This window comes from Salvelinus namaycush, chromosome 19 (assembly GCF_016432855.1).
Source record: "Salvelinus namaycush isolate Seneca chromosome 19, SaNama_1.0, whole genome shotgun sequence".
Taxonomy (NCBI): Eukaryota; Metazoa; Chordata; class Actinopteri; order Salmoniformes; family Salmonidae; genus Salvelinus; species Salvelinus namaycush.
The window spans coordinates 25,929,916-25,956,177 of NC_052325.1; the positions used below are offsets into that span (position 1 = coordinate 25,929,916).

General features: G+C 44.0%; 1 protein-coding gene across 2 annotated transcripts in view; it reads left to right on the top strand.

Moving 5' to 3' along the window:
- The window catches only part of LOC120063772 (ephrin type-A receptor 6-like), a 236,441-nt gene that overhangs the window by 140,154 nt on the left and 70,025 nt on the right, over positions 1 to 26,262 (top strand). For both annotated transcript variants that reach the window (XM_039014064.1, XM_039014065.1), the window contains exons 5-6: positions 3,985 to 4,140; positions 12,577 to 12,912. In XM_039014064.1, coding sequence (XP_038869992.1) covers positions 3,985 to 4,140; positions 12,577 to 12,912 — 492 coding nt within the window. The remainder of the gene's footprint in view (positions 1 to 3,984; positions 4,141 to 12,576; positions 12,913 to 26,262) is intronic.

Consider the following 26,262-nt stretch of genomic DNA (forward strand, 5'->3'; position numbering starts at 1 on the left):
GTGTCAAAACAACGGGACAGTGCATCCGCCTTTATGTTTTGGGAGCCCGGTCTGTATGATAGAGTAAACTGGAATTGGGTGAAGAACATGGCCCACCTTGCCTGACGTGGGTTCAGTCTCCTAGCTGCCCGAATATACTTCAGATTCTGGTGGTCGGTCCAGATGAGAAAAGGGTGCTTAGCCCCCTCAAGCCAGTGTCTCCACACCTTCAGAGCACTGACCACCGCTAACAACTCCCGGTCCCCCACATCATAGTTACGCTCCGCTGGGCTGAGCTTTTTAGAGAAAAAAGCGCAGGGGTGGAGTTTTGGTGGCGTACCCGAGCGCTGTGATAGCACGGCACCTACCCCAGCCTCGGACGCGTCCACCTCCACTATGAATGCTAGAGAGGGATCCGGATGCGCCAACACGGGCGCATCCGTGAACAGCGCCTTCAACCTGTTGAAAGCTCCGTCCGCTTTTGCTGACCACTGCAAACGCACCGGACCCCCCTTCAGCAGTGAGGTAATGGGAGCTGCTACCTGGCCAAAACCCCGGATAAACCTCCGGTAGTAGTTGGCAAAACCCCAAAACCGCTGCACCTCTTTTACCGTGGTCGGAGTCGGCCAATTACGCACGGCCTTAATGCGTTCATCCTCCATCACCACCCCCGAGGTGGAAATGCGATAACCCAGAAAGGAGACGGCTCGTTTGGAGAACACACACTTCTCAGCCTTGACATATAGGTCATGCTCCAGCAGTCTACCAAGCACTTTGCGTACTAGAGACACATGCGCGGCGTGAGTGGCTGAGTAGATCAGAATGTCATCGATATAAACAACCACTCCCTGCCCGTGCAGGTCCCTGAGAATATCGTCTACAAAGGATTGGAAAACGGCGGGAGCATTCTTTAACCCATATGGCATGACGCAGTACTCATAATGGCCCGATGTGGTACTAAATGCGGTTTTCCACTCGTCTCCCTTCCGAATACGCACCAGACTGTACGCGCTCCTGAGATCCAGTTTTGTGAAGAACTGCGCTCCGTGAAATGATTCCATTGCCGTAGCAATTAGAGGTAGTGGGTAACTAAACCCCACTGTGACGGCATTTAGACCTCTATAATCAATACACGGACGCAAACCTCCCTCCTTTTTCTTCACAAAAAAGAAACTCGAGGAGACGGGTGAGATGGAGGACCGAATGTACCCCTGTCCCAGAGACTCAGTGCCATGTCTCCATAGCCACCGTTTCCTCTTGGGACAAAGGGTACACGTGACTCTTGGGAAGCGCAGCGTCTACCTGGAGATCTATCGCACAATCCCTACCCGGTCGATAAGGTGGTAATTTAGTCGCTTTCTTTTTACTAAAAGCGATTGCCAAATCGGCATACTCGGGGGGAATGCGAACCGTGGACACCTGGTCTGAACTCTCCACCGACGTGGCACCGATGGAAATTCCCCGACACCTTCCAGAACACTCCTCTGACCACCCCTGGAGAACCCCCTGTTTCCACGAAATAGTAGGATTGTGACTAGCCAGCCAGGGAATCCCCAGTACCACTGGAAACGCAGGCGAATCGATAATGAAAAAACGTAGACGTTCCTTATGATCCCCCTGCGTCACCATGTCCAGTGGAACCGTGGCCTCCCGGACCAAACCTGACCCTAATGGCCGGCTATCTAGGGAGTGCACGGGAAAAGGAGAATCTATCGGCACAAGCGGAACACCTAGCTTGATGGCGAGTCCGCGATCCATAAAGTTCCCAGCTGCACCTGAATCGACTAGTGCCTTATGCTGGGAAGAGGGAAAAAAATTAAGAAAAAAAATTAAGACAAACATATGACAAACAGGGGGTTCTGGGTGAGTCTGGTGCTTACTCACCTGAGGTGACCGAGAAATGTTCCGCCTGCCATCTCGACCCCCAGATGGACCCCCCCAGCACCGATCGGCCGTGTGTCCTCTCCGACCACAGCTGGTGCAGGGGGAGCCTCCTCCTCCGGTACCCCTCGGCACGGCTCCTCCCAACTCCATGGGAATGGGTGCAGGGGTGCTGGGTGGTGGAACGCACAGGACCCTCTCCGAACGGCCGCGGGAAGCCAGCAGATTGTCCAGCCGGATGGACATATCAATAACCTCATCCAGGGAGAGAGCTTCGTCCCGGCACGCTAGCTCCCTGCGGACATCCTCCCGGAGACTACATCTGTAGTGATCTATAAGGGCCCTGTCGTTCCACCCAGACCCCGCGGCCAAGGTCCGAAACTCCAACGCGTAATCCTGGGCGCTCCTCTTCTCCTGCCTGAGATGAACCAGTCGCTCTCCCGCCGCTCGGCCCTCAGGTGGATGGTCGAACACCGCACGAAAGCGGCGGGAAAATTCGGGGTAGTGCTCCTTCGCTGAATCTGGGCCATTCCAGACAGCGTTAGCCCACTCCAGAGCACGACCCGTTAGGCAGGAGATGAGGACACTCACCCTCTCCGCTCCCGAGGGAGTGGGTCTCCCTGACATCCCACTGCCGCTCCATCATACTCCCTCGGGAGCGCAAGACGGAGAGCGCTGGAGCCGGAGGATGGTGAGAGAGGAGAGGAGGAATCCTGAGCTGGAGAGACTGCAGGTGGAGAGAGGAGACCACTCCTCTCCCATCGGTCCATTCTCTCCATCATTTGATCCATGGCGGAACCGATGCGATGGAGTACGGTAGTGTGATGGAGCACCCATTCCTCCATAGATGGGAGTGGGTTTGTCGCTGCTCCTGCTGACTCCATTCCGATAAATGGTGCGGGATTCTGTAATGCCCGGGGTGTCGTGGATGCAAGGAGTCAAACGCAGGAGACAGAGAGTTCAGAGTAGCGTTCCAAATTTAATTCCCCACACGGGTGAACACACGACGCTCCTCTAAACCAAATGCTTCACCACAAGCAAAGTGAGAAACACGAATAAACATAAACCAACGAACACGTATCCTGACACACAAGAATGTACAGACTGTACACACAACAATCCCGCACACCCAGCAGGCCGGGCGGCTGGGTAATAAAGCCCCACAAATCACCCTAACCACAAACAGGTGTCAATAATCAACAAAAAGGGAGGGGGAGGAAAAGTCAGTAGCAGCTAGTAGGCCGGTGACGACGACCGCCGAGCACCACCCGAACAGGAAGGGGAGCCACCTTCGGTGGGAGTCGTTACAATATCTCTGTGTCTGTTATCCTGCCATATAGAGTATAACCATATATCTGTGTCTGTTGTCCTGCCATATAGAGTATAACCATATATCTGTGTCTGTTATCCTGCAATATAGAGTATAACCATATATCTGCGTCTGTTATCCTGCCATATACAGTATAACCATATATCTGTGTCTGTTATCCTGTCATATACAGTATAACCATGTATCTGTGTCTGTTATCCTGCCATATAGAGTATAACCATATCTCTGTGTCTGTTGTCCTGCCATATACAGTATAACCATATCTCTGTGTCTGTTATCCTGCCATATACAGTCTAACCATATCTCTGCATCTGTTATCCTGCCATATACAGTATAACCATATATATGTGTCTGTTATCCTGCCATATACAGTATAACCATGTATCTGTGTCTGTTATCCTGCCATATACAGTATAACCATATATCTGTGTATGTTATCCTGCCATATACAGTATAACCATGTATCTGTGTCTGTTATCCTGCCATATAGAGTATAACCATATCTCTGCATCTGTTATCCTGCCATATACAGTATAACCATATATCTGTGTCTGTTATCCTGCCATATACAGTATAACAATATCTATGTGTCTGTTATCCTGCCATATACAGTATAACCATATCTCTGTGTCTGTTATCCTGCCATATTTAACCATATCCCTGTGTCTGTTATCCTGCCATATTTAACCATATCTCTGTGTCTGTTATCCTGCCATACACAGTATAACCATTTATCTGTCTGTGATCCTGACATATACATGTATATAGCCAAATATCCCTCTTTCTCTCCCCAGCGTGTCGACCAGGCTTCTACAAGGCGTTTACGGGGAACATCAAGTGTTCCAAGTGTCCCCCTCACAGTTTCAGCTATGGCGAGGGGGCTGCTGTCTGCCACTGTGAGAAGGCTTTCTACAGAGCTGAGAGAGACCCACCCACTATGGCCTGCACACGTGAGTATCATCAATCAATCAATCAGGCAATGTCGTAATTGTCCCAGCAGCAGTCAATACACTAAGGGACAGTACAGTACAGGCGTATAGTGTTATATACTCTTGGAGAGTACAGTACAGGCATATAGTGTTATATACTCTTGGAGAGTACAGTACAGGCATGTAGTGTTATATACTCTTGGAGAGTACAGTACAGGCATGTAGTGTTATATACTCTTGGAGAGTACAGTACAGGCATATAGTGTTATATACTCTTGGAGAGTACAGTACAGGCATATAGTGTTATATACTCTTGGAGAGTACAGTACAGGCATGTAGTGTTATATACTCTTGGAGAGTACAGTACAGGCATATAGTGTTATATACTCTTGGAGAGTACAGTACAGGCATGTAGTGTTATATACTCTTGGAGAGTACAGTACAGGCATATAGTGTTATATACTCTTGGAGAGTACAGTACAGGCATGTAGTGTTATATACTCTTGGAGAGTACAGTACATGCATATAGTGTTATATACTCTTGGAGAGTACAGTACAGGCATGTAGTGTTATATACTCTTGGAGAGTACAGTACAGGCATATAGTGTTATATACTCTTGGAGAGTACAGTACAGGCATGTAGTGTTATATACTCTTGGAGAGTACAGTACAGGCATGTAGTGTTATATACTCTTGGAGAGTACAGTACATGCATATAGTGTTATATACTCTTGGAGAGTACAGTACAGGCATGTAGTGTTATATACTCTTGGAGAGTACAGTACAGGCATATAGTGTTATATACTCTTGGAGAGTACAGTACAGGCATGTAGTGTTATATACTCTTGGAGAGTACAGTACAGGCATGTAGTGTTATATACTCTTGGAGAGTACAGTACAGGCATATAGTGTTATATACTATTGGAGAGTACAGTACAGGCATGTAGTGTTATATACTCTTGGAGAGTACAGTACAGGCATATAGTGTTATATACTCTTGGAGAGTACAGTACATGCATGTAGTGGTATATACTCTTGGAGAGTACAGTACAGGCATGTAGTGTTATATACTCTTGGAGAGTACAGTACAGGCATATAGTGTTATATACTCTTGGAGAGTACAGTACATGCATGTAGTGTTATATACTCTTGGAGAGTACAGTACAGGCATGTAGTGTTATATACTCTTGGAGAGTACAGTACAGGCATGTAGTGTTATATACTCTTGGAGAGTACAGTACAGGCATATAGTGTTATATACTCTTGGAGAGTACAGTACAGGCATATAGTGTTATATACTCTTGGAGAGTACAGTACAGGCATGTAGTGTTATATACTCTTGGAGAGTACAGTACATGCATATAGTGTTATATACTCTTGGAGAGTACAGTACAGGCATGTAGTGTTATATACTCTTGGAGAGTACAGTACAGGCATATAGTGTTATATACTCTTGGAGAGTACAGTACAGGCATGTAGTGTTATATACTCTTGGAGAGTACAGTACAGGCATGTAGTGTTATATACTCTTGGAGAGTACAGTACAGGCATATAGTGTTATATACTATTGGAGAGTACAGTACAGGCATGTAGTGTTATATACTCTTGGAGAGTACAGTACAGGCATATAGTGTTATATACTCTTGGAGAGTACAGTACATGCATGTAGTGTTATATACTCTTGGAGAGTACAGTACAGGCATGTAGTGTTATATACTCTTGGAGAGTACAGTACAGGCATATAGTGTTATATACTCTTGGAGAGTACAGTACATGCATGTAGTGTTATATACTCTTGGAGAGTACAGTACAGGCATGTAGTGTTATATACTCTTGGAGAGTACAGTACATGCATGTAGTGTTATATACTCTTGGAGAGTACAGTACAGGCATGTAGTGTTATATACTCTTGGAGAGTACAGTACAGGCATGTAGTGTTATATACTCTTGGAGAGTACAGTACAGGCATATAGTGTTATATACTCTTGGGTAGTACAGTACAGGCATATAGTGTTATATACTCTTGGAGAGTACAGTACATGCATGTAGTGTTATATACTCTTGGAGAGTACAGTACAGGCATGTAGTGTTATATACTCTTGGAGAGTACAGTACAGGCATATAGTGTTATATACTCTTGGAGAGTACAGTACAGGCATGTAGTGTTATATACTCTTGGAGAGTACAGTACAGGCATATAGTGTTATATACTCTTGGAGAGTACAGTACATGCATATAGTAGTATATACTCTTGGAGAGTACAGTACAGGCATATAGTGTTATATACTCTTGGAGAGTACAGTACATGCATGTAGTGTTATATACTCTTGGAGAGTACAGTACAGGCATATAGTGTTATACACTCTTGGAGAGTACAGTACAGGCATATAGTGTTATATACTCTTGGAGAGTACAGTACAGGCATGTAGTGTTATATACTCTTGGAGAGTACAGTACAGGCATATAGTGTTATATACTCTTGGAGAGTACAGTACAGGCATGTAGTGTTATATACTCTTGGAGAGTACAGTACAGGCATATAGTGTTATATACTCTTGGAGAGTACAGTACATGCATATAGTGGTATATACTCTTGGAGAGTACAGTACAGGCATGTAGTGTTATATACTCTTGGAGAGTACAGTACATGCATGTAGTGTTATATACTCTTGGAGAGTACAGTACAGGCATGTAGTGTTATATACTCTTGGAGAGTACAGTACAGGCATATAGTGTTATATACTCTTGGAGAGTACAGTACATGCATATAGTGTTATATACTCTTGGAGAGTACAGTACAGGCATGTAGTGTTATATACTCTTGGAGAGTACAGTACAGGCATGTAGTGTTATATACTCTTGGAGAGTACAGTACAGGCATGTAGTGTTATATACTCTTGGAGAGTACAGTACAGGCATGTAGTGTTATATACTCTTGGAGAGTACAGTACAGGCATGTAGTGTTATATACTCTTGGAGAGTACAGTACAGGCATGTAGTGTTATATACTCTTGGAGAGTACAGTACATGCATGTAGTGTTATATACTCTTGGAGAGTACAGTACAGGCATATAGTGTTATATACTCTTGGAGAGTACAGTACAGGCATATAGTGTTATATACTCTTGGAGAGTACAGTACAGGCATGTAGTGTTATATACTCTTGGAGAGTACAGTACAGGCATATAGTGTTATATACTCTTGGAGAGTACAGTACAGGCATGTAGTGTTATATACTCTTGGAGAGTACAGTACAGGCATGTAGTGTTATATACTCTTGGAGAGTACAGTACAGGCATGTAGTGTTATATACTCTTGGAGAGTACAGTACAGGCATGTAGTGTTATATACTCTTGGAGAGTACAGTACAGGCATGTAGTGTTATATACTCTTGGAGAGTACAGTACAGGCATGTAGTGTTATATACTCTTGGAGAGTACAGTACAGGCATATAGTGTTATATACTCTTGGAGAGTACAGTACATGCATGTAGTGTTATATACTCTTGGAGAGTACAGTACAGGCATGTAGTGTTATATACTCTTGGAGAGTACAGTACATGCATGTAGTGTTATATACTCTTGGAGAGTACAGTACAGGCATGTAGTGTTATATACTCTTGGAGAGTACAGTACAGGCATGTAGTGTTATATACTCTTGGAGAGTACAGTACAGGCATATAGTGTTATATACTCTTGGGTAGTACAGTACAGGCATATAGTGTTATATACTCTTGGAGAGTACAGTACATGCATGTAGTGTTATATACTCTTGGAGAGTACAGTACAGGCATGTAGTGTTATATACTCTTGGAGAGTACAGTACAGGCATATAGTGTTATATACTCTTGGAGAGTACAGTACAGGCATGTAGTGTTATATACTCTTGGAGAGTACAGTACAGGCATATAGTGTTATATACTCTTGGAGAGTACAGTACATGCATATAGTAGTATATACTCTTGGAGAGTACAGTACAGGCATATAGTGTTATATACTCTTGGAGAGTACAGTACATGCATGTAGTGTTATATACTCTTGGAGAGTACAGTACAGGCATATAGTGTTATACACTCTTGGAGAGTACAGTACAGGCATATAGTGTTATATACTCTTGGAGAGTACAGTACAGGCATGTAGTGTTATATACTCTTGGAGAGTACAGTACAGGCATATAGTGTTATATACTCTTGGAGAGTACAGTACAGGCATGTAGTGTTATATACTCTTGGAGAGTACAGTACAGGCATATAGTGTTATATACTCTTGGAGAGTACAGTACATGCATATAGTGGTATATACTCTTGGAGAGTACAGTACAGGCATGTAGTGTTATATACTCTTGGAGAGTACAGTACATGCATGTAGTGTTATATACTCTTGGAGAGTACAGTACAGGCATGTAGTGTTATATACTCTTGGAGAGTACAGTACAGGCATGTAGTGTTATATACTCTTGGAGAGTACAGTACAGGCATGTAGTGTTATATTCTCTTGGAGAGTACAGTACAGGCATGTAGTGTTATATGAGAGAGAGCAGATGAGGAGGAGGGCAGGAAAGAGGGATGGAGAAGAGGAGGAGGAGGGCAGGAGAGGGGGATTGGGAGCGGGGAAGGTAGGAGGGGGACAGGAGAGGGGGATTGGGAGTGGGGAAGGTAGGAGGGGGACAGGAGAGGGGGATTGGGAGCGGGGAAGGTAGGAGGGGGATTGGGAGCGGGGAAGGTAGGAGGAGGACAGGAGAGGGGGATTGGGAGCGGGGAAGGTAGGAGGGGGACAGGAGAGGGGGATTGGGAGCGGGGAAGGTAGGAGGAGGACAGGAGAGGGGGATTGGGAGCGGGGAAGGTAGGAGGAGGACAGGAGAGGGGGATTGGGAGTGGGGTTAGGCAGGAGAGGGCTCCAGCCTATTGTCCAGACAGACAGAAAGCTTGGCAGGACTGGAGGGTTTAAATCCCCCAGGCCTTTTAACACTGCCCCTCTGACAGCTGGCAGACTGCTCTGTACAGCACACACACACAATACCTGCACACACATACAATGCCTGCACACATCTACTCAATGCCTGCATGCACCTACTCTCACAATACCTCTGCCAGAATAACTTCACACACAATGGAGAAGCAGTCACCTTGATGATAAGCTGTCTGTAGTAGATAGTAGATGTTTGTCAAAGTGAACAATGGTATCAAAGTAGACATGGCATTATAATAGCAAGGTTTTGTTTTTTAGCCTTGTTTAAAGTGGATCTGATAGCGTTTTAGCAACATGAAATCTTATTACAATCTGTTCATATACACCCCCAGGAAGATCATGGCACTGTTTTCTGACAAGTGAGCACTTAGATATGGTCATTTTCACATTTCATAAATTCACAGAATGTTTGGAAATGACATAGAGTAAGGTGTTTGTGAAAATTCTATAGCAGTATAGACTGGGAAAGCGGGCGTGGATTTGGACAATTAATAGACTGCAGTAATTAAAACCAAATAAAAACATCTTACCCAAGACCGGAGTCTACACAGACTGGTGCACCATAGCCAATCAGAGCTACAGTAGGCCTATATGCAGATAATCCATTTACCACACAGACCTGTCATCATTCACTTTGAACTAGACTGTGTGTTTACAGGCAGGAGCAACAGCTGACTTTAGACCATTAGAACACATTCACCAAAAGCTCCAAAATACACATGAATGGATTTCTGCAAATATGTAAATGTGTCCTCTTACGTTTGGGAACTTTACAGTCCTATTGATCAAACAACCATAAAAAGGAAGGCTGTCTCTCACTCAGTTATGCACATCAACAACAGCAAGATCAACAACTAATGCTAGCCAGAGTGAGATGAGCTAAAATCTAAAGAGGGAGCATTAGATAAACCCTCTCAAACTTTTTCAGCTACTTGGCCATCGAAATTGCACTGATTAACAATGGTGAGTAGTAGCCTGCTCGTCCCACGTTTTGACAACTGAATGGGAACTTGCCTGCCCGCACATTTGATCAATGCCAAATACATTTGATTGACGACTAAGGGTGCGTTTGTAAATTGCCTTCAGTATGTCAGAGTGCACTCTGGGTTGTTCGTAAATTGAGAGCACACTGCACTGTTGACACTGGACGCGCTGGCCGAGGAGTAAGGTTGATCTGAGCATTCCTCACAATTACAGTCAAACACCCAAGCTAACTGTCTAAAGTTGGCTAGCTTCCTAGCTACTCCCAGACACAAATGAGAGAACACCTCATTCTGACCATTTTATTCGCCCTAGCAGACCTGGTTAGGCTGTTTGCATGTTATCTAGACTGTGCTGCTGGTAACAATTGACAGTGGTCATATTCGGCGGTGTTGCGCAGTGGCGTGCCGTGGGCCTGGGGCCTGGGCCTTCAGTGAGGTATTACACAGTCCCACCCGAATTAATCCACCTCATTATGATGCCATGGCTCTAGACACTATACATTTAGACAGAAACGCAGTATAACCAGGCGTTGCGTCACCTTGAAATTGACAAATTGACATTTTTGGGTAAACAGTGTTTACCCAAAAACATGACACAATCAATGAGTCTTTTCAATATTTCCCTTCACCTTTTCATTGTGCAGCTCCGTTGCCCTGCGCGCGTGTTCTTTGAGCTGTAGATCCACTCCGGTGTCCCCAAAAGTTTTTAAAAGCACCATTGCTTGTTAGTGCCCAGCCGTACTTTGGTGTCTCGTTGCTGCCTTGGTTAGACAACTCAAGTTTGCAAAGCCAGTGTGGCTCCAAACACCAAATCGATCACTTGCAAATAATAGGCATTCCCAGCAGTACAGTTTGCAGTGCTTCTCGGAGCCAAGGAGCCATTGACAGCGCTCGTAGTTGAAACTTTGAAAGTGGCGAGCGAACGAAGCCCTTTCCCGCCTGTGACAGGCTTTGTGGCGTCGGGCGACCTCTCCTTACAATGTCTAACTTTTCTTGAAAAGTTCGTCTTGAGAATGGCGTTATAATTATATCCTCGACCAAATCGATATCTTCTCCTCCTTCCGCCATTGTGGGTTGAAAAAACAGCTTAGTAGTACGCAAATTAATTCGTTTATCAAATTCAGTTTCCTAGATCTCCATAGGACCTGCCTCTCAATATTGGTAATCCAATCAAAAGACGTGCACGCACTACGCCTGCTAGCTGGCTCCTGTGTAACACTGGAGCCAGCCAGCAGGCGTACAATAGCCAACTCTAAAGCTGATTGGTTGACACTAAATTTTCATTTCCATTCACTATAAGCGACAAGCGCCCGCACTGTTGATTCTGAAGGCCTGAGGGCAGATTTTAGACCCCTGGCAACACATGATGGCTGAATATGATTGGATAAAAGATCTAACATAAAGACCAGCCCTCCAAATCTCAACCTGGGGCTGGAAGCAGTGCAACCAAGAGGAAAGCTATGAAAAGAAGAGTATAACTCTTACTCTGGGGAATAATTTAATACATATTTGTGGGAAAATATATTTAAAAAAATATATATATTCTGATGATGTTTAGGCCAGCAGAGAAGGCCTTGCAGGCCCTGACGGCCCACCACTGGTGTTGCGTGTTGGTAAATTCATCAGTTATCCTTCACTCTTAGATGAGAGTGCTCTGAAATTGGATTAGATAGCCAGAGTGAATTTACGAACGCACAAGATATGCTAACTGGATAACAGTCGTTAAAGTTCAATTAAGCTAGTTAGCTAGCAAAGCGATTCACATTTCTTGCTAGCTAACCAAATGACACCTGCATCTCTAGCTGTAGCAGCCAAAAAACAATGAGGGGAAAAAGTCAGTCACTCTCCCACTCCAATGACATGACATCATCCCAGCAGCTAGCTAGCAAACATTAGCCTACATGTTTTTAGCTTGCTAAATTAATAGATACATAAATAGTTACGCTAGCCACGTTATGACTGACTTGTGATCATTGCCCTTTCTAGTTTGATTATATTGACATTCCCAGCCTTAGTTACATTCGGCCGTTTTTGTCCAAAATATTGAGTCATTGAAACTGAAAAAGTGCATCCCGAATGGGTGGAGGCAACAAACAATGTACCAGGCCAGCTGTGATTTACAACCTGATATTATTTGGGACTACAAAGAAATGTATTGGTGAATTATATTAATCATGCATTGAACTGCATCCATCTATTCTGCCAACAATGCCTTACTGTACGTCATGGAATGTTGAGTCAAATAGAACCAATTTTTTAAACCTCTTATAAAGTTAGTTTTGTAGTATGAACTGGAAATTTAATATTTTTGATTGATGTGACTGTCTGTTTGTTTCTTATCTGCAAAGTAGTTAAAACGCTGTCTGTTCCACTTAAAGTAGAATAACATTTGCCTGTTCCCTTTCAATGTGTTCTATACTCTTTATTTGGACTCATTCCACCACAAACTACAGAGATGTTGAGGCAGAAACATGATCAATCAACACGAAGCTCTCTCTCTATTCCAGGTCCCCCCTCCCCTCCTCGTAACGTGGTCTTCAACCTGAACGACACCTGTCTACAGTTGGAGTGGTCTCCTCCCAGCGACATGGGTGGTCGCAGGGACCTGACCTATAACGTGCTATGTAAGCGATGCGGCCCAGAGCCCGACCAATGCCAGCTTTGTGGGGAAGAGCTTCGCTTTGTGCCCCGCCCCCAGGGCCTGACTAACGCCACCGTAACGGTGATGGACTTCTCTGCTCACGCCAACTACACCTTTGAGATTGAGTCACTGAATGGAGTGTCTAAGATGATTAACTACCCGAGACCTGTGGCCGCCATTACTGTCTCCACCGACCAGGGCGGTGAGTACACCTATACACTGACCTCTAACCCCCTTAACCCTGAACCTGTCAGACATCACTGTCTCCACCGACCAAGGCTGTGAGTACACCTATACACTGACCTCTAACCTCTGACCCTGACCTCTTACCCTTAAACCCTCTGACTAGGGTGTCCAATTAAAATACATATTTTACCAATATATGTTAATTTTGTGTCTAATCCTCTAAAACCAATGGTCCAAACCTCATGTCTCTAGCATAATCCGTTCAAAAGTTATTGGAGTTTTTACCCCTGTAGGATGGCCAGAATTAGGGTGACTAAATCAAGAGAAAAAAAGTGGTAAACAATCTGGAAAATTGCATCGTGTTAGCTAGGCTGGATTCTGTGCAAGAATGAAGGCTACTGACTGTCTAAAAGGCTCACTTTCCCCATTGAACTCATCTTTCTCTTTGAATCCGCGGGACATAAAACAATATAGAGGTCAAATGGATAGCGATTATGACACATGACATATAGTATTTTCATATTTTAGTGTACGCTTTTGATATTAATTCGAAACTCCTTTTCTTTTTCGAAGATTTCTCCCAAAAACAAGCATATCTCTGTGCAATGCCAGTGGAGCACTGAGCGTATACCAAGCTTTTTATTTTCAAAGCCTTTTACATTTAATTCAGCTTGCGTCATGCTAATTTAGCTTTTTGCAACCCGCGGAAACAACTTTCAAGACGACAACCACAAAATGGTAAATCCTCAAAAGTTGTTCCGAGCAACCTGCACTGCTATGTCAACCGAGCTCGGTGCGTATTATCAGATGTTTTAGGTTACCAAATCCAACTTTGTGGATATGATGTTAAAACTTCTTAAGTATAGGGGGCAGTATATTTTCAAACGTACCCATTTGAAACTGCCTATTTCTCAGCCCCCGAAACTAGAATATGCATATAATTGTCGGATTAGGATAGAAAACACTCTAAAGTTTCCAAAACTGTCAAAATATTGTCTGCGAGTTTAACAGAACTGATATTGCAGGTGGAAACCTGAGGAAAATCCAATCAGGAAGTGCCTCTTTTTTTGAAACCTCTCTGTTCTTATGCATGCCTATCATCCATTTAAAGGGATATCAACCAGATTCTTTTTCTATGGCTTCCCTAAGGTGTCAACAGTCTTTAGACATAGTTTCAGGCTTTTATTTTGAAAAATGAGCGAGAACGATCACATTGCGTAAGTGGATAGGTGGGGGCTCTCAGAGTGAGTTTTGCGCAACAGAGAAAGGCGGCCATTGTTTCTCCCGGTCCTATTGAAAAACCAACACTCCCGGTTGATATATTATCAAATATATATTTGAAAAACAACCTGAGGATTGATTATAAAAAACGTTTGACATGTTTCTGTGGACATTATGGATATTATTTGGAATTTTCGTCTGCGTTGTCGTAACCGCTCTTTCCTGTGGATTTCTGAGCATAACGCGCCAAATGAACGGAGGTATTTGGATATAAAAATAATCTTTATGGAACAAAAGGAACATTTGTTGTCTAACTGGGAGTCTCGTGAGTGAAAACATCCGAAGATCATCAAAGGTAAACGATTAATTTGATTGCTTTTCTGATTTTCGTGACCAAGTTACCTGATGCTAAGTGTACTTAATGTTTTGTTGAGCGATCGATAAACTTACACAAACGCTTGTATTGCTTTCGCTGTAAAGCATAATTTCAAAATCTGAGACGACAGGTGGATTAACAAAAGGCTAAGCTGTGTTTTGCAATATTGCACTTGTGATTTCATGAATATGAATATTTTTTTGTAATATTATTTGACTGCGGCGCTATGCTATTCAGCGTTGCTGATGACAATTATCCCGATACCGGGATGGGTAGATCAAAAAGATATGTCAGAGAAAGACACCACTGAATGATTAATGTATTTTCTAACATAATTGAAATGTCATCACCAAAGCGCATTTTCACCCACTCTGGCCAGAGTGGGTGGACAACCTACTCTAACCCCTAAACCCCTTAACTCTGACCCGTGGCGCCACGGCCGCCATTACAGTCACCACCGACCAGGGCGGTGAGTACACTCACACCCATGCACACATACACTGTCACATACACTCTCAATGCACAGTGTACAGTCTCTCTGTAAAGCATTATGCACAATATGTCCTCTGCGTGATAAAATGGCTATAGTTCTCATCTATCGATGCACGATATATCGGTGAACATATCGGAATCTGACGATATTAGCTAAAAATGCCAACATCAGCATCGGCCCGATGTCTAGTTTAACGCTGATGTTAAAAAACGATGTCAAAGCTACCGTGCATACCTATATAACGTAGGTACATGACGTAACGACGCCGCGTAAAATGTTGACAAACACGTGTAACACAGCATTCCTAACCTAGCCCACAATGTCTGCTGTGTGGATCGAGCAGCCAACAAGTCGAGCAGTGATTTGAAAGAGTAAGAACATTTCTGTGAGATACCTCAAAGGTGAAATCCATTAATGCCAAGATAATGTTATTCATTGCCCTTGACAATCAACCGTTCTCTGTCGTGGGTGATGTTGGCTTTGGGTAGAAACTGATGGGTAGAAACTGCAGTCATTTTCATTATTCTTAGCAATGATTTAGGAATCCTTGAGTAAGTATTAGCTAGGTTGCCACTTGTTGTTCGCCTATTGAAATTGAACGTCAGTTCATGAAAATAAGTAGCTAGCCAGCTACTTAACCCTGTTGCCCAAAGCTAATGTTATAAGCAGCCAGCTAGCTTCATCTGGCTAGTGATGCTCGACCGGACCAGGTTATGTGTTGTGAAGCTAGTCACAATAAGGATTAAGCACAATAGTCAAATTTGTGGTTTGCCTTCAAAATAAAAGTATGTCATTGACGGTGATGCAAATGAATACAAACAGTAGAATTATGCCACACTTTTATTTTGAAGGCTAACCGCAAAGTCCACTATTGTGGCTAATCCTTATTGTGGCTAGCTTCACATAGATAGGTCCGACCACCATTAATCAAATAAGAACTGTCTTATAAATTAGGGTTGTTTTAGATGATGACACCTAGCTATATAGTTAGCTAGCTAACTATAGCTACTGAAACAAATGTCGTGTTGCTATGTTTTTGGAGAAGAACATTGTTTCCATCCACGAGCTATCTTGCTTTTTTATGACAAGCACTGTATGTGCACGATCATAACATATGTATCGATGAATTGTTGTGACATGTGAAATACGAGTGACATGCTGACCAGACCGGACACATCGCCTGCGCGAGCGTCGCAAAATACATTTTGAAATCCATGTTATTCAATTATTGCACCCACACTGCTCGCGCGCGCCAACGAGCGTCTGCGTTGCCAACGGCTAAAATAGAAGTCCTTTCTATTTCTGACGCAGATCGCACTGAAAGTCCTGCCTCTCCCATCTCCTCATTGGTTTATAGAAGCAGGTACCCACGTGCCATCTCCTCATTGGTTATACCCACGTGGGTGATAGAAAGACGAACTGTTTTGCCGGTAGTCGTGGTAATACTATGAAAGTTTAGATGCGATCACCATATAAGTTCAACGATGAAAAAGCCTGGAAGGAGGAGAGATGACTAGAAACGATTCGGTTGACCGTTTTATGTGTGGATTAATTGTCGGAATAGAGGACCTTGTGCAGTTAAGGTAAAATAACAACTCAATGTTTATATCCCAGGACAAATTAGCTGGCAACAGCAAGCTAGCTAAATAGGACAAATTAGCTGGCAACAGCAAGCTAGCTAAATAGGACAAATTAGCTAGCAAGTGCAAGCTAACTAGCTAAATTGCCATACATGTTTAATGCTTTTCGACCTGTCCCCAAATTAATGTCATTGGTTCAGAGTTTGTTTTGATATTTTAACCTGCGTGTCGTGATCGCGTTTGGTGTAGGGGGACAAAATAAATGTATGCACGATAGCGCACGATGGTGCACGTGCGTAGCCGGTTTGGGCTCCATGTAATTGTGTAATAACTATGTAGAAAATAACACTATTTGACGTGTCAAATAAGCTGGTTGACCAATCAGGACCTGAATATGACTACACGTCACATAATAATTTAACGCGTTAATACATTTTTTCCGTAGTTATTACACATTGATTACACTATCACTTGTATTTCATATGTCACAACGATTCATCGATACATATGCTATGATGCTGGTAAAGTTGTCTCGCGCACCTACAGTGCTGGTCATAAAAAAAAGCTAGCTAGCTCATGAATGCAAACAATGTTCTTTCCCAAAAACATAGCAACACAACATCTGTTTCAGTAGCTATAGTTAGCTAGCTAGCTAGCTAGGTGTCATCATCTAAAATAACCCTAATTTATAAGACAGTTCTTATTTGATTAAAAGACCCAAACGGTGTTCCATAGAAATCCTGGTTGAGAATGAAACAACTGAACAAATGGGAAAGAAATAGGTTTTGATCGTGTTTTACTGATAATGGGGACATGCGTAAACTTTTTGGTCAGTGTGGTGTGCGTGTGTGTGTGTGTAATCTTATTTACAATGACGGCCCGGACGATGCTGGGCCAATTGTGCGCCGCCCTATGGGACTCCCAATCCCGGCCGGATGTGACACAGCCTGGATTCGAACCATGTACTGTAGTGACGCCTCTTGCACTGAGATGCAGTGCATTAGACCGCGGCGTCCATGTGTGTATGTTAACTATTTAACTGTACCAGAATGCTTAAAAGGCCGCAAAAATGTTTAATACTGGTTATCTGTATCGGTATCAATTTTTTTGGCAAGGAAAAAAATAGAATATCGGTATTTGCCAAAAATGTAATGCCGGTGCATCACTATTCTCAACTGTACGAATGACATTTTTTTTATGAATAACATTTTATTTTCGTGTCAAATCGCCAATTGGCAACCCGTCCTTTATGGGATTAATTCTCTCTCTCTCTCTCTCTCTCTGTGTGTGTGTGTCCTTGAGGGTGTGTAAATGTGTCTGCTAGATGTAATCTATTATTCTATTACACACAGGACACAGTGGCGTCCACAGACAGACAGTCCTGCAGGTCATTCTGGGTAATATCCCCTCTGTTATTTCATTACCAGACACAGGCAGGCTGGCTTTTATCTGACAAGCAGACTACTGTAGCAGGCTGGCTAGGTGCAGAAGCACGGTTACCTTTAGTATAGCTTTCATCTTCAGACGTCACTCTCATCTCACTTTTACTTTGCAGATAGGGCCTGGAGTTTTCTACGTTTTTGTTGCATCATTTGTGTAAACACACTCTCTATCTATCTCTTCCTCTTAGTCTTCCTTCTCTCTGACACACAGTCTGTCCCTCTCACACTCTCTATCTATCTCTTCCTCTTAGTCTTCCTTCTCTCTGACACAGTCTGTCCCTCTCACACTCTCTATCTATCTCTTCCTCTTAGTCTTCCTTCTCTCTGACACACAGTCTGTCCCTCTCACACTCTCTATCTATCTCTTCCTCTTAGTCTTCCTTCTCTCTGACACGCAGTCTGTCCCTCTCACACTCTCTATCTATCTCTTCCTCTTAGTCTTCCTTCTCTCTGACACACAGTCTGTCTCTCTCACAATCTCTATTTTCCATTTCTCTCTCTCTCCCGCTCTCACACACATGCACCCACAGTGTGTGGAGATTTCTAAGGAATAGGGATTACCAGTGGGGTGCCTTGGCCCTGAGTAAATCCCATCACATTTGGAGAAGAAGAGAAGAGTCTGGGGAAATGATGTGGATTAACAGGCTGCTACCAGTAGCATGGTTCTGCCCCTATCTGTCTGATTGACTATTTTACTATCTCTGTAAGGACTCAGAGGATCGCTACAGCTCACACTGACACACACACACACACACACACACACAGAGATACACACCATAAGAAATTGAGAACTGGAGAACATGACAGGTCTTTTATACCGTGGAGAATCCGGAAAATATCACACAGTGAACAAGTCAATACTTTTTATTATGCTTTTATTTGACATCAAACTGTAAAGTAAAGTAAAGTACTTAAGTAAAAATACTTTAAAGTACTATTTAGGTAGTTTTTTGTGGTATCTGTACTGTTACTATTTATATTTTTGACTGCTTTTAATTGACTACATTCCTAAAGTAAATAATGTACTTTTTACTCCATACATTTTCCCTGACACCCAAAAGTACTTGTTACATTTTGAATGTTTAACAGGACAGGAAATGGTCCAATTCACACACTTATCAAGAGAACATCCCTGCTCATCCCAACTGCCTCTGATTTGGCGATCTAACTAAATGCTTAATTTGTAAATTATGCCCCTGACTATGCGTACATTTTAAAAACAAGAAAATGGAAAGGAATTTGAAGTTATTTATACTTTTACTTTTGATACTTAAGTATATTTCAAATCAAATACTTTTAGACTTTTACTCAAGTAGCATTTTACTGGGTGACTTTCACTTTTACTTGAGTCATTTTCTGTGAAGGTGTCTTTACTTTTAATCAAGTAGGACAATTGGGTACTTTTCCCACAACTGCTTCCATCGAAGACATGCAGCTTTGCCTCTGTGTTTTGTCAATGTGGTGATGTATTTTGAAGGAGAGATGGTTTTGAGACTCCCTCTCTGCAATACTGGTTGGAGACTCAAAACCACAAAAGCACCCACACACAGTTCCTCACGCCCAGTGAGCTAATGAACAGAAGTTGCTATGAACAGTTAACCACGCGTGTCCTCCCTGAGCCCAGGCAGTATGGCCGCCCTGCCCCACCAGGTATCCCAGAGGGCTGTGGGAGCCCCCTACCAGGTGACTGGGTCATGCCTGGTGGAACACAGGACGCCGCTGGGAGGAAGGGTGGGGGCCAGCTGTCAGTCGCCACGGCAGCAGAGTGTGATTGACGCGTCGGGGGAGTTGCGGTGGAGAGGAAGTGGAAAGTTAATTGAATGTTGGGAGAAGTGAAGTGAAAGACTAAACCCAAGAGAGAGAAAGTGAGAATGACGGAGGGATGATATAAACGTCTGGAGAGGGGAGAGAGAGTGAGAGAGACAGATTGAAGGACAGGGAGAGAGAGGGCAAAAGGGAGTAGACAGGAAATGAAAGAGTGTGTGGGCGAGGTAAAGGAGGGTGGAGAGGGGAAGACAGAGAGGTAGATAGAGAGGAAGACTTGGGAAAGGAGGAGACAGATGGAGGAGTGGAGAGAGGGCTAGAGGAAGGAGGAGCATGAGGAGATGCCCTAGAAACAGGGGAGTTTCTTTAATCAGGGGAAGCAGCTGGCTAATCGTGTGTTTCACCAAAGCAATCAGAGAGGGAGGGAGAGGGAGAGAGGGCGTGAGAGAGAGAGAGGCTGCTCCTCTCCAGTAGGAATATATTAGTAGCTCCATGCTGAAGGAACTTCACTTTAATCATGTCCTCTCCCAGTTAAAGAGGAGATAAAGTGTTGTGAGCATGCTTGTTAATATCAAACATGCTACATGGTAACCTTTCAGTAGTTGCTAGAGGTCTGCTCATTCACTGATAATGACTCTCCCTCTGGCTCAGGCTAGTTGTCTGTGTCTTTACAATATATTTGTAACGGTTGTCGTCGGGAGAAAGAGAGGACCAAGGTGCAGCGTGGTAAGTGTTCATCTTATTTAATGAAAGTGAACACTTCAAAATACAAATGAACAAAGTGAAAACCGAAACAGTTCTATCTGGTGCAGACACACAAAGACTGAAAATAACCACCCACAAAACCCAACAGAAAACAGGCTACCTAAATATGGTTCCCAATCAGGGACAACGATTGACAGCTGCCTCTGATTGAGAACCATATCAGGCCAAACACAGAAATAGAAAATCATAGAAAAACTAACATAGACAACCCACCCAACTCACGCACTGACCATACTAAAACAAAAGACAAAACAAAGGAACTAAGGTCAGAACGTGACAATATTAGACTTCGTTTCTCCTCCTCTTCCTATCCTCCTCTTCCTCAACTTTCCTCCCCTTCCTCACCTCTGATCCCTTTCCTCTCCTCTCATCCCTTTCCTCTCCTCCCTTTTCTCTCCTCTCATCCCTTTTCTCTCCTCTCATCCCTTTACTCTCATCCCTTTCCTCTCCCCTCATCCCTTTTCTCTCCTCTCATCCCTTTACTCTCATCCCTTTCCTCTCCTCTCATCCCTTTCCTCACCTCCCCTTCCTCCTATCCTCCCCTTCCTTCCCCCCCTTCCTATCCTCCCCTTCCTTTCCTCCCATACCTTTCCTCTCCTCCCTTTCCTCTCCTCTCCTCCCATACCTTTCCTATCCTTTCATCCCTCTCCTCCCCTTCCTCTCCCCTCCTCCCTTTCCTCTCCTTCCTTTCCTCTCCTTCCTCATATCTCCTTCCTCTTCTCTCCTTCCTCTCCCCTCCTCCCTTTCCTCTCCTTCCTCTCCTCTCCTTCCTTTCCTCTCCTTCCTTTCCTCTCCTCTCCTTCCTCTTCTCTCCTTCCACCTCTCTCCTCAATTTCCTCTCCTTCCTCACCTCTCCTTCCTCTTCTCTCCTCCCTTTCATCTCTTCCCCTTCCTCTCCTCCTCCTCTTCTCTCCTGTACCAGTAGTCCAATCTCCAGTACCTATGGCAGGTGCATGTATTAGGCCATATACACCATACCTGGATCTTGTTGAGTGTTTAATAAAGGTGAGGGATGTGTTTGTAAATGGTGTGTACTGTGTGACCGCAGGTAGTGTAGTGTGGTGTGCTGTAGGGCAGGAGTGTGGCCTTGCAGGAGGGAGAGTGGTAGTAAATACAGGCCAACTCAGTGCTCTGTTATTAGCCTGTGATTTATACTGCTGTGGCTTACAGAGCGCCCTTGGCACCACCACCCCACCACAGCCCTGTAACCACCTCTATTACAGGTGTGTGTGCGTGTGTGCGTGCGTGATGCTAGTGGGACAAGTCTCATAGGGATGTCCGTACGACCTTTCAATGCCAGGGTCATCTTCATCATCACTGACACACACACACTTGTCTTCTTTATAGCCCCTGTACAGGGAGATACGCAGCGGCAATAGGATCGGATAAATGCATTTGACAACTCGCACATTTCTGTACTGATTTATCAGAGTATTTATCCTAGTAATGCCTCTGTTTTCTCCGCTCTCTCTCCTGCTTTCTATCTCTCTTTCTCTCTTGCTTTCTCTCTCTCCTTCTGCTTTCTCTCTCTCTCTCCTCCTGCTTTCTCTCTCTCCTTCTGCTTTCTCTCTCTCTCTCCATCTGCTTTCTCTCTCTCCATCTGCTTTCTCTCTCTCTGTTTTTGCTTTCTCTCTCTCTCCCCTTCTGCTTTCTATCTTTCTCTCTCTCTCCTGCTTTCTCTCTCTCTCTCCTGCTTTCTCTCTCTCTCCCCTTCTGCTTTCTATCTCTCTATCTCCTGCTTTCTATCGCTCCCTCTCTCTCTCCTTCTGCTTTCTCTCTCTCTCTCCTTCTGCTTTCTATCTCTCTCTCTCTCTCCTTCTGCTTTCTCTCTCTCCTGCTTTCTATCTCTCTCTCTCCTTCTGCTTTCTCCCTCTCTCTCCTTCTGCTTTCTCTCTCTCTCTCCTTCTGCTTTCTCTCTCTCCTGCTTTCTATCTATCTCTCTCTCCTTCTGCTTTCTCCCTCTCTCTCCTTCTGCTTTTTCTCTCTCTCTCCTTCTGCTTTCTCTCTCTCCTGCTTTCTATCTATTTCTCTCTCCTTCTGCTTTCTCCCTCTCTCTCCTTCTGCTTTCTCTCTCTCTCCTTCTGCTTTCTCTCTCTCCTGCTTTCTATCTATCTCTCTCTCTCCTTCTCCTTTCTCCCTCTCTCTCCTTCTGCTCTCTCTCTCTCCTTCAGCTTTCTCTCTCTCTCTCTCCTTCTGCTTTCTCTCTCTCCTGCTTTCTATCTATCTCTCTCTCTCCTTCTGCTTTCTCCCTCTCTCTCCTTCTGCTCTCTCTTTCTCTCTCCTTCAGCTTTCTTTCTCTCTCTCTCTCTCCTTCTGCTTTCTCTCTCTCCTGCTTTCTATCTATCTCTCTCTCCTTCTGCTTTCTCCCTCTCTCTCCTTCTGCTTTCTCTCTCTCTCTCATTCTGCTTTCTTTCTCTCTCTTTCTCGTTCTGCTTCCTCTCTCTCTCTTTCTGCTTTCTGTCTCTCTCTCTTTCTGCTTTCTCTCTCTCTCTCCTGCTTTCTCTTTCTCCTGCTTTCTCGCTCTCTCCTTCTGCTTTCTCTCTCTCTCTCCTTCTGCTTTCTATCTCTCTCTCTCTCTCCTGCTTTCTCTCTCTCTCTCCTTCTGCTTTCTCTCTCTCTCTCTCCTTCTGCTTTCTATCTCTCTCTCTCTCCTGCTTTCTCTCTCTCTCGCTCTCTCCTTCTGCTTTCTCTCTCTCTCTCTCCTTCTGCTTTCTATCGCTCTCTCCTTCTGCTTTCTCTCTCTCCTGCTTTCTATCTATCTCTCTCTCCTTCTGCTTTCTCCCTCTCTCTCCTTCTGCTTTCTCTCTCTCTCTCTCTCCTTCTGCTTTCTATCTCTCTCTCTCTCCTGCTTTCTCTCACTCTCTCTCTCTCCTTCTGCTTTCTCCCTCTCTCTCCTTCTGCTTTCTCTCTCTCTCTCTCCTGCTTTCTCTCTCTCCTGCTTTCTATCTATTTCTCTCTCCTTCTGCTTTCTCCCTCTCTCTCTCCTGCTTTCTCTCTCTCTCTCTCCTTCTGCTTTCTCTCTCTCTCTCCTTCTGCTTTCTCTCTCTCCTGCTTTCTATCTATCTCTCTCTCTCCTTCTGCTTTCTCCCTCTCTCTCCTTCTGCTCTCTCTTTCTCTCTCCTTCAGCTTTCTTTCTCTCTCTCTCTCTCCCCTTCTGCTTTCTATCTTTCTCTCTCTCTCCTGCTTTCTCTCTCTCTCTCCTGCTTTCTCTCTCTCTCCCCTTCTGCTTTCTATCTCTCTATCTCCTGCTTTCTATTGCTCCCTCTCTCTCTCCTTCTGCTTTCTCTCTCTCTCTCTCCTTCTGCTTTCTATCTCTCTCTCTCTCTCCTTCTGCTTTCTCTCTCTCCTGCTTTCTATCTCTCTCTCTCTCCTTCTGCTTTCTCCCTCTCTCTCCTTCTGCTTTCTCCCTCTCTCCCCTTCTGCTTTCTCCCTCTCTCTCCTTCTGCTTTCTCTCTCTCCTGCTTTCTATCCATCTCTCTCTCCTTCTGCTTTCTCCCTCTCTCTCCTTCTGCTTTCTCTCTCTCTCCTTCTGCTTTCTCTCTCCTGCTTTCTATCTATCGCTCTATCTCCTTCTGCTTTCTCTCTCTCTCTCCTTCTGCTCTCTCTTTCTCTCTCCTTCAGCTTTCTTTCTCTCTCTCTCTCTCCTTCTGCTTTCTCTCTCTCCTGCTTTCTATCTATCTCTCTCTCCTTCTGCTTTCTCCCTCTCTCTCCTTCTGCTTTCTCTCTCTCTCTCCTTCTGCTTTCTTTCTCTCTCTCATTCTGCTTTCCCTCTCTCTCCTTCTGCTTTCTCTCTCTCTCTCTCTCCTTCTGATTTCTATCTCTCTCTCTCTCTCCTTCTGCTTTCTCTCTCTCCTGCTTTCTATCTCTCTCTCTCTCTCTCCTTCTGCTTTCTCACTCTCTCTCCTTCTGCTTTCTCCCTCTCTCCCCTTCTGCTTTCTCCCTCTCTCCCCTTCTGCTTTCTCCCTCTCTCTCCTTCTGCTTTCTCTCTCTCCTGCTTTCTATCCATCTCTCTCTCCTTCTGCTTTCTCCCTCTCTCTCCTTCTACTTTCTCTCTCTCTCCTTCTGCTTTCTCTCTCTCCTGCTTTCTATCTATCGCTCTCTCTCCTTCTGCTTTCTCCCTCTCTCTCCTTCTGCTTTTTCTTTCTCTCTCCTTCAGCTTTCTTTCTCTCTCTCTCTCCTTCTGCTTTCTCTCTCTCCTGCTTTCTGTCTATCTCTCTCTCCTTCTGCTTTCTCCCTCTCTCTCCTTCTGCTTTCTCTCTCTCTCTCCTTCTGCTTTCTTTCTCTCTCTCTCATTCTGCTTTCCCTCTCTCTCCTTCTGCTTTCTCTCTCTCTCTCATTCTGCTTTCTTTCTCTCTCTTTCTCGTTCTGCTTCCTCTCTCTCTCTTTCTGCTTTCTGTCTCTCTCTCTTTCTGCTTTCTCTCTCTCTCCTGCTTTCTCTCTCTCTCCTGCTTTCTCTCTCTCTCCTTCTGCTTTCTCTCTCTCTCTCCTTCTGCTTTCTATCTCTCTCTCTCCTGCTTTCTCTCAATTCAATTCAATTCAATTCAAGGGGCTTTATTGGCATGGGAAACATGTGTTAACATTGCTAAAGCAAGTGAGGTAGATAATATACAAAAGTTAAACAATAAAAATTAACAGTAAACATTACACATACAGAAGTTTCAAAACAATAAAGACATCACAAATGTCATATTGTATATATACAGTGTTGTAACAATGTACAAATGGTTAAAGTACACAAGGGAAAATAAATAAGCATAAATATGGGTTGTATTTACAATGGTGTTTGTTCTTCACTGGTTGCCCTTTTCTTGTGGCAACAGGTCACAAATCTTGCTGCTGTGATGGCACACTGTGGAATTTCACCCAGTAGATATGGGAGTTTATCAAAATTGGATTTGTTTTCGAATTCTTTGTGGGTCTGTGTGATCTGAGGGAAATATGTGTCTCTAATATGGTCATACATTTGGCAGGAGGTTAGGAAGTGCAGCTCAGTTTCCACCTCATTTTGTGAGCAGTGAGCACATAGCCTGTCTTCTCTTGAGAGCCATGTCTGCCTACGGCGGCCTTTCTCAATAGCAAGGCTATGCTCTCTCTCTCTCTCCTTCTGCTTTCTATCTCTCTCTCTCTCCTGCTTTCTCTCACTCTTTCTCTCTCCTTCTGCTTTCTCTTTCTCTCTCTCCTTCTGCTTTCTATCTCGCTCTGTCTCTCTCCTGCTTTCTCTCGCTCTCTCTCTCTCCTTCTGCTTTCTCTCTCTCTCTCCTTCTGCTTTCTATCGCTCTCTCTCTCTCTCCTTTCTTTCTCTTCCCCCCTCTCAGGACATATCCATGTTTTAATGGTGTGTGTTTGTCATAGTAGATAGTGTCAGTGCATGTCATTATATTTCAGATAAATATGTGTAGATTTATTAGGGCTGTTTTTCACCAGATGAAGAAAGACCAATGACATACTGTATCATACAGTTAAGACATTTATTGTTTGGCCTTTTGTGTGTTTTTACTTTAACAAGGCATTAAATCTTTTCTTTACCCCTTGTTTTGATTGAATGTATTTTTTTGTTTTATCAGTCTTTGTTGCAATGAAATAGAACTCACCACATGTTGTGATAGGCAATACAAATGCATTACATCCATAATTGTTAGTCCTGTGGCTATAAAGAGACAGGGATGGTTGTATTAATTTAGCACTCTACAGTCAAAATTCTCCTTGCAGTTAAAGTCTCCAACTT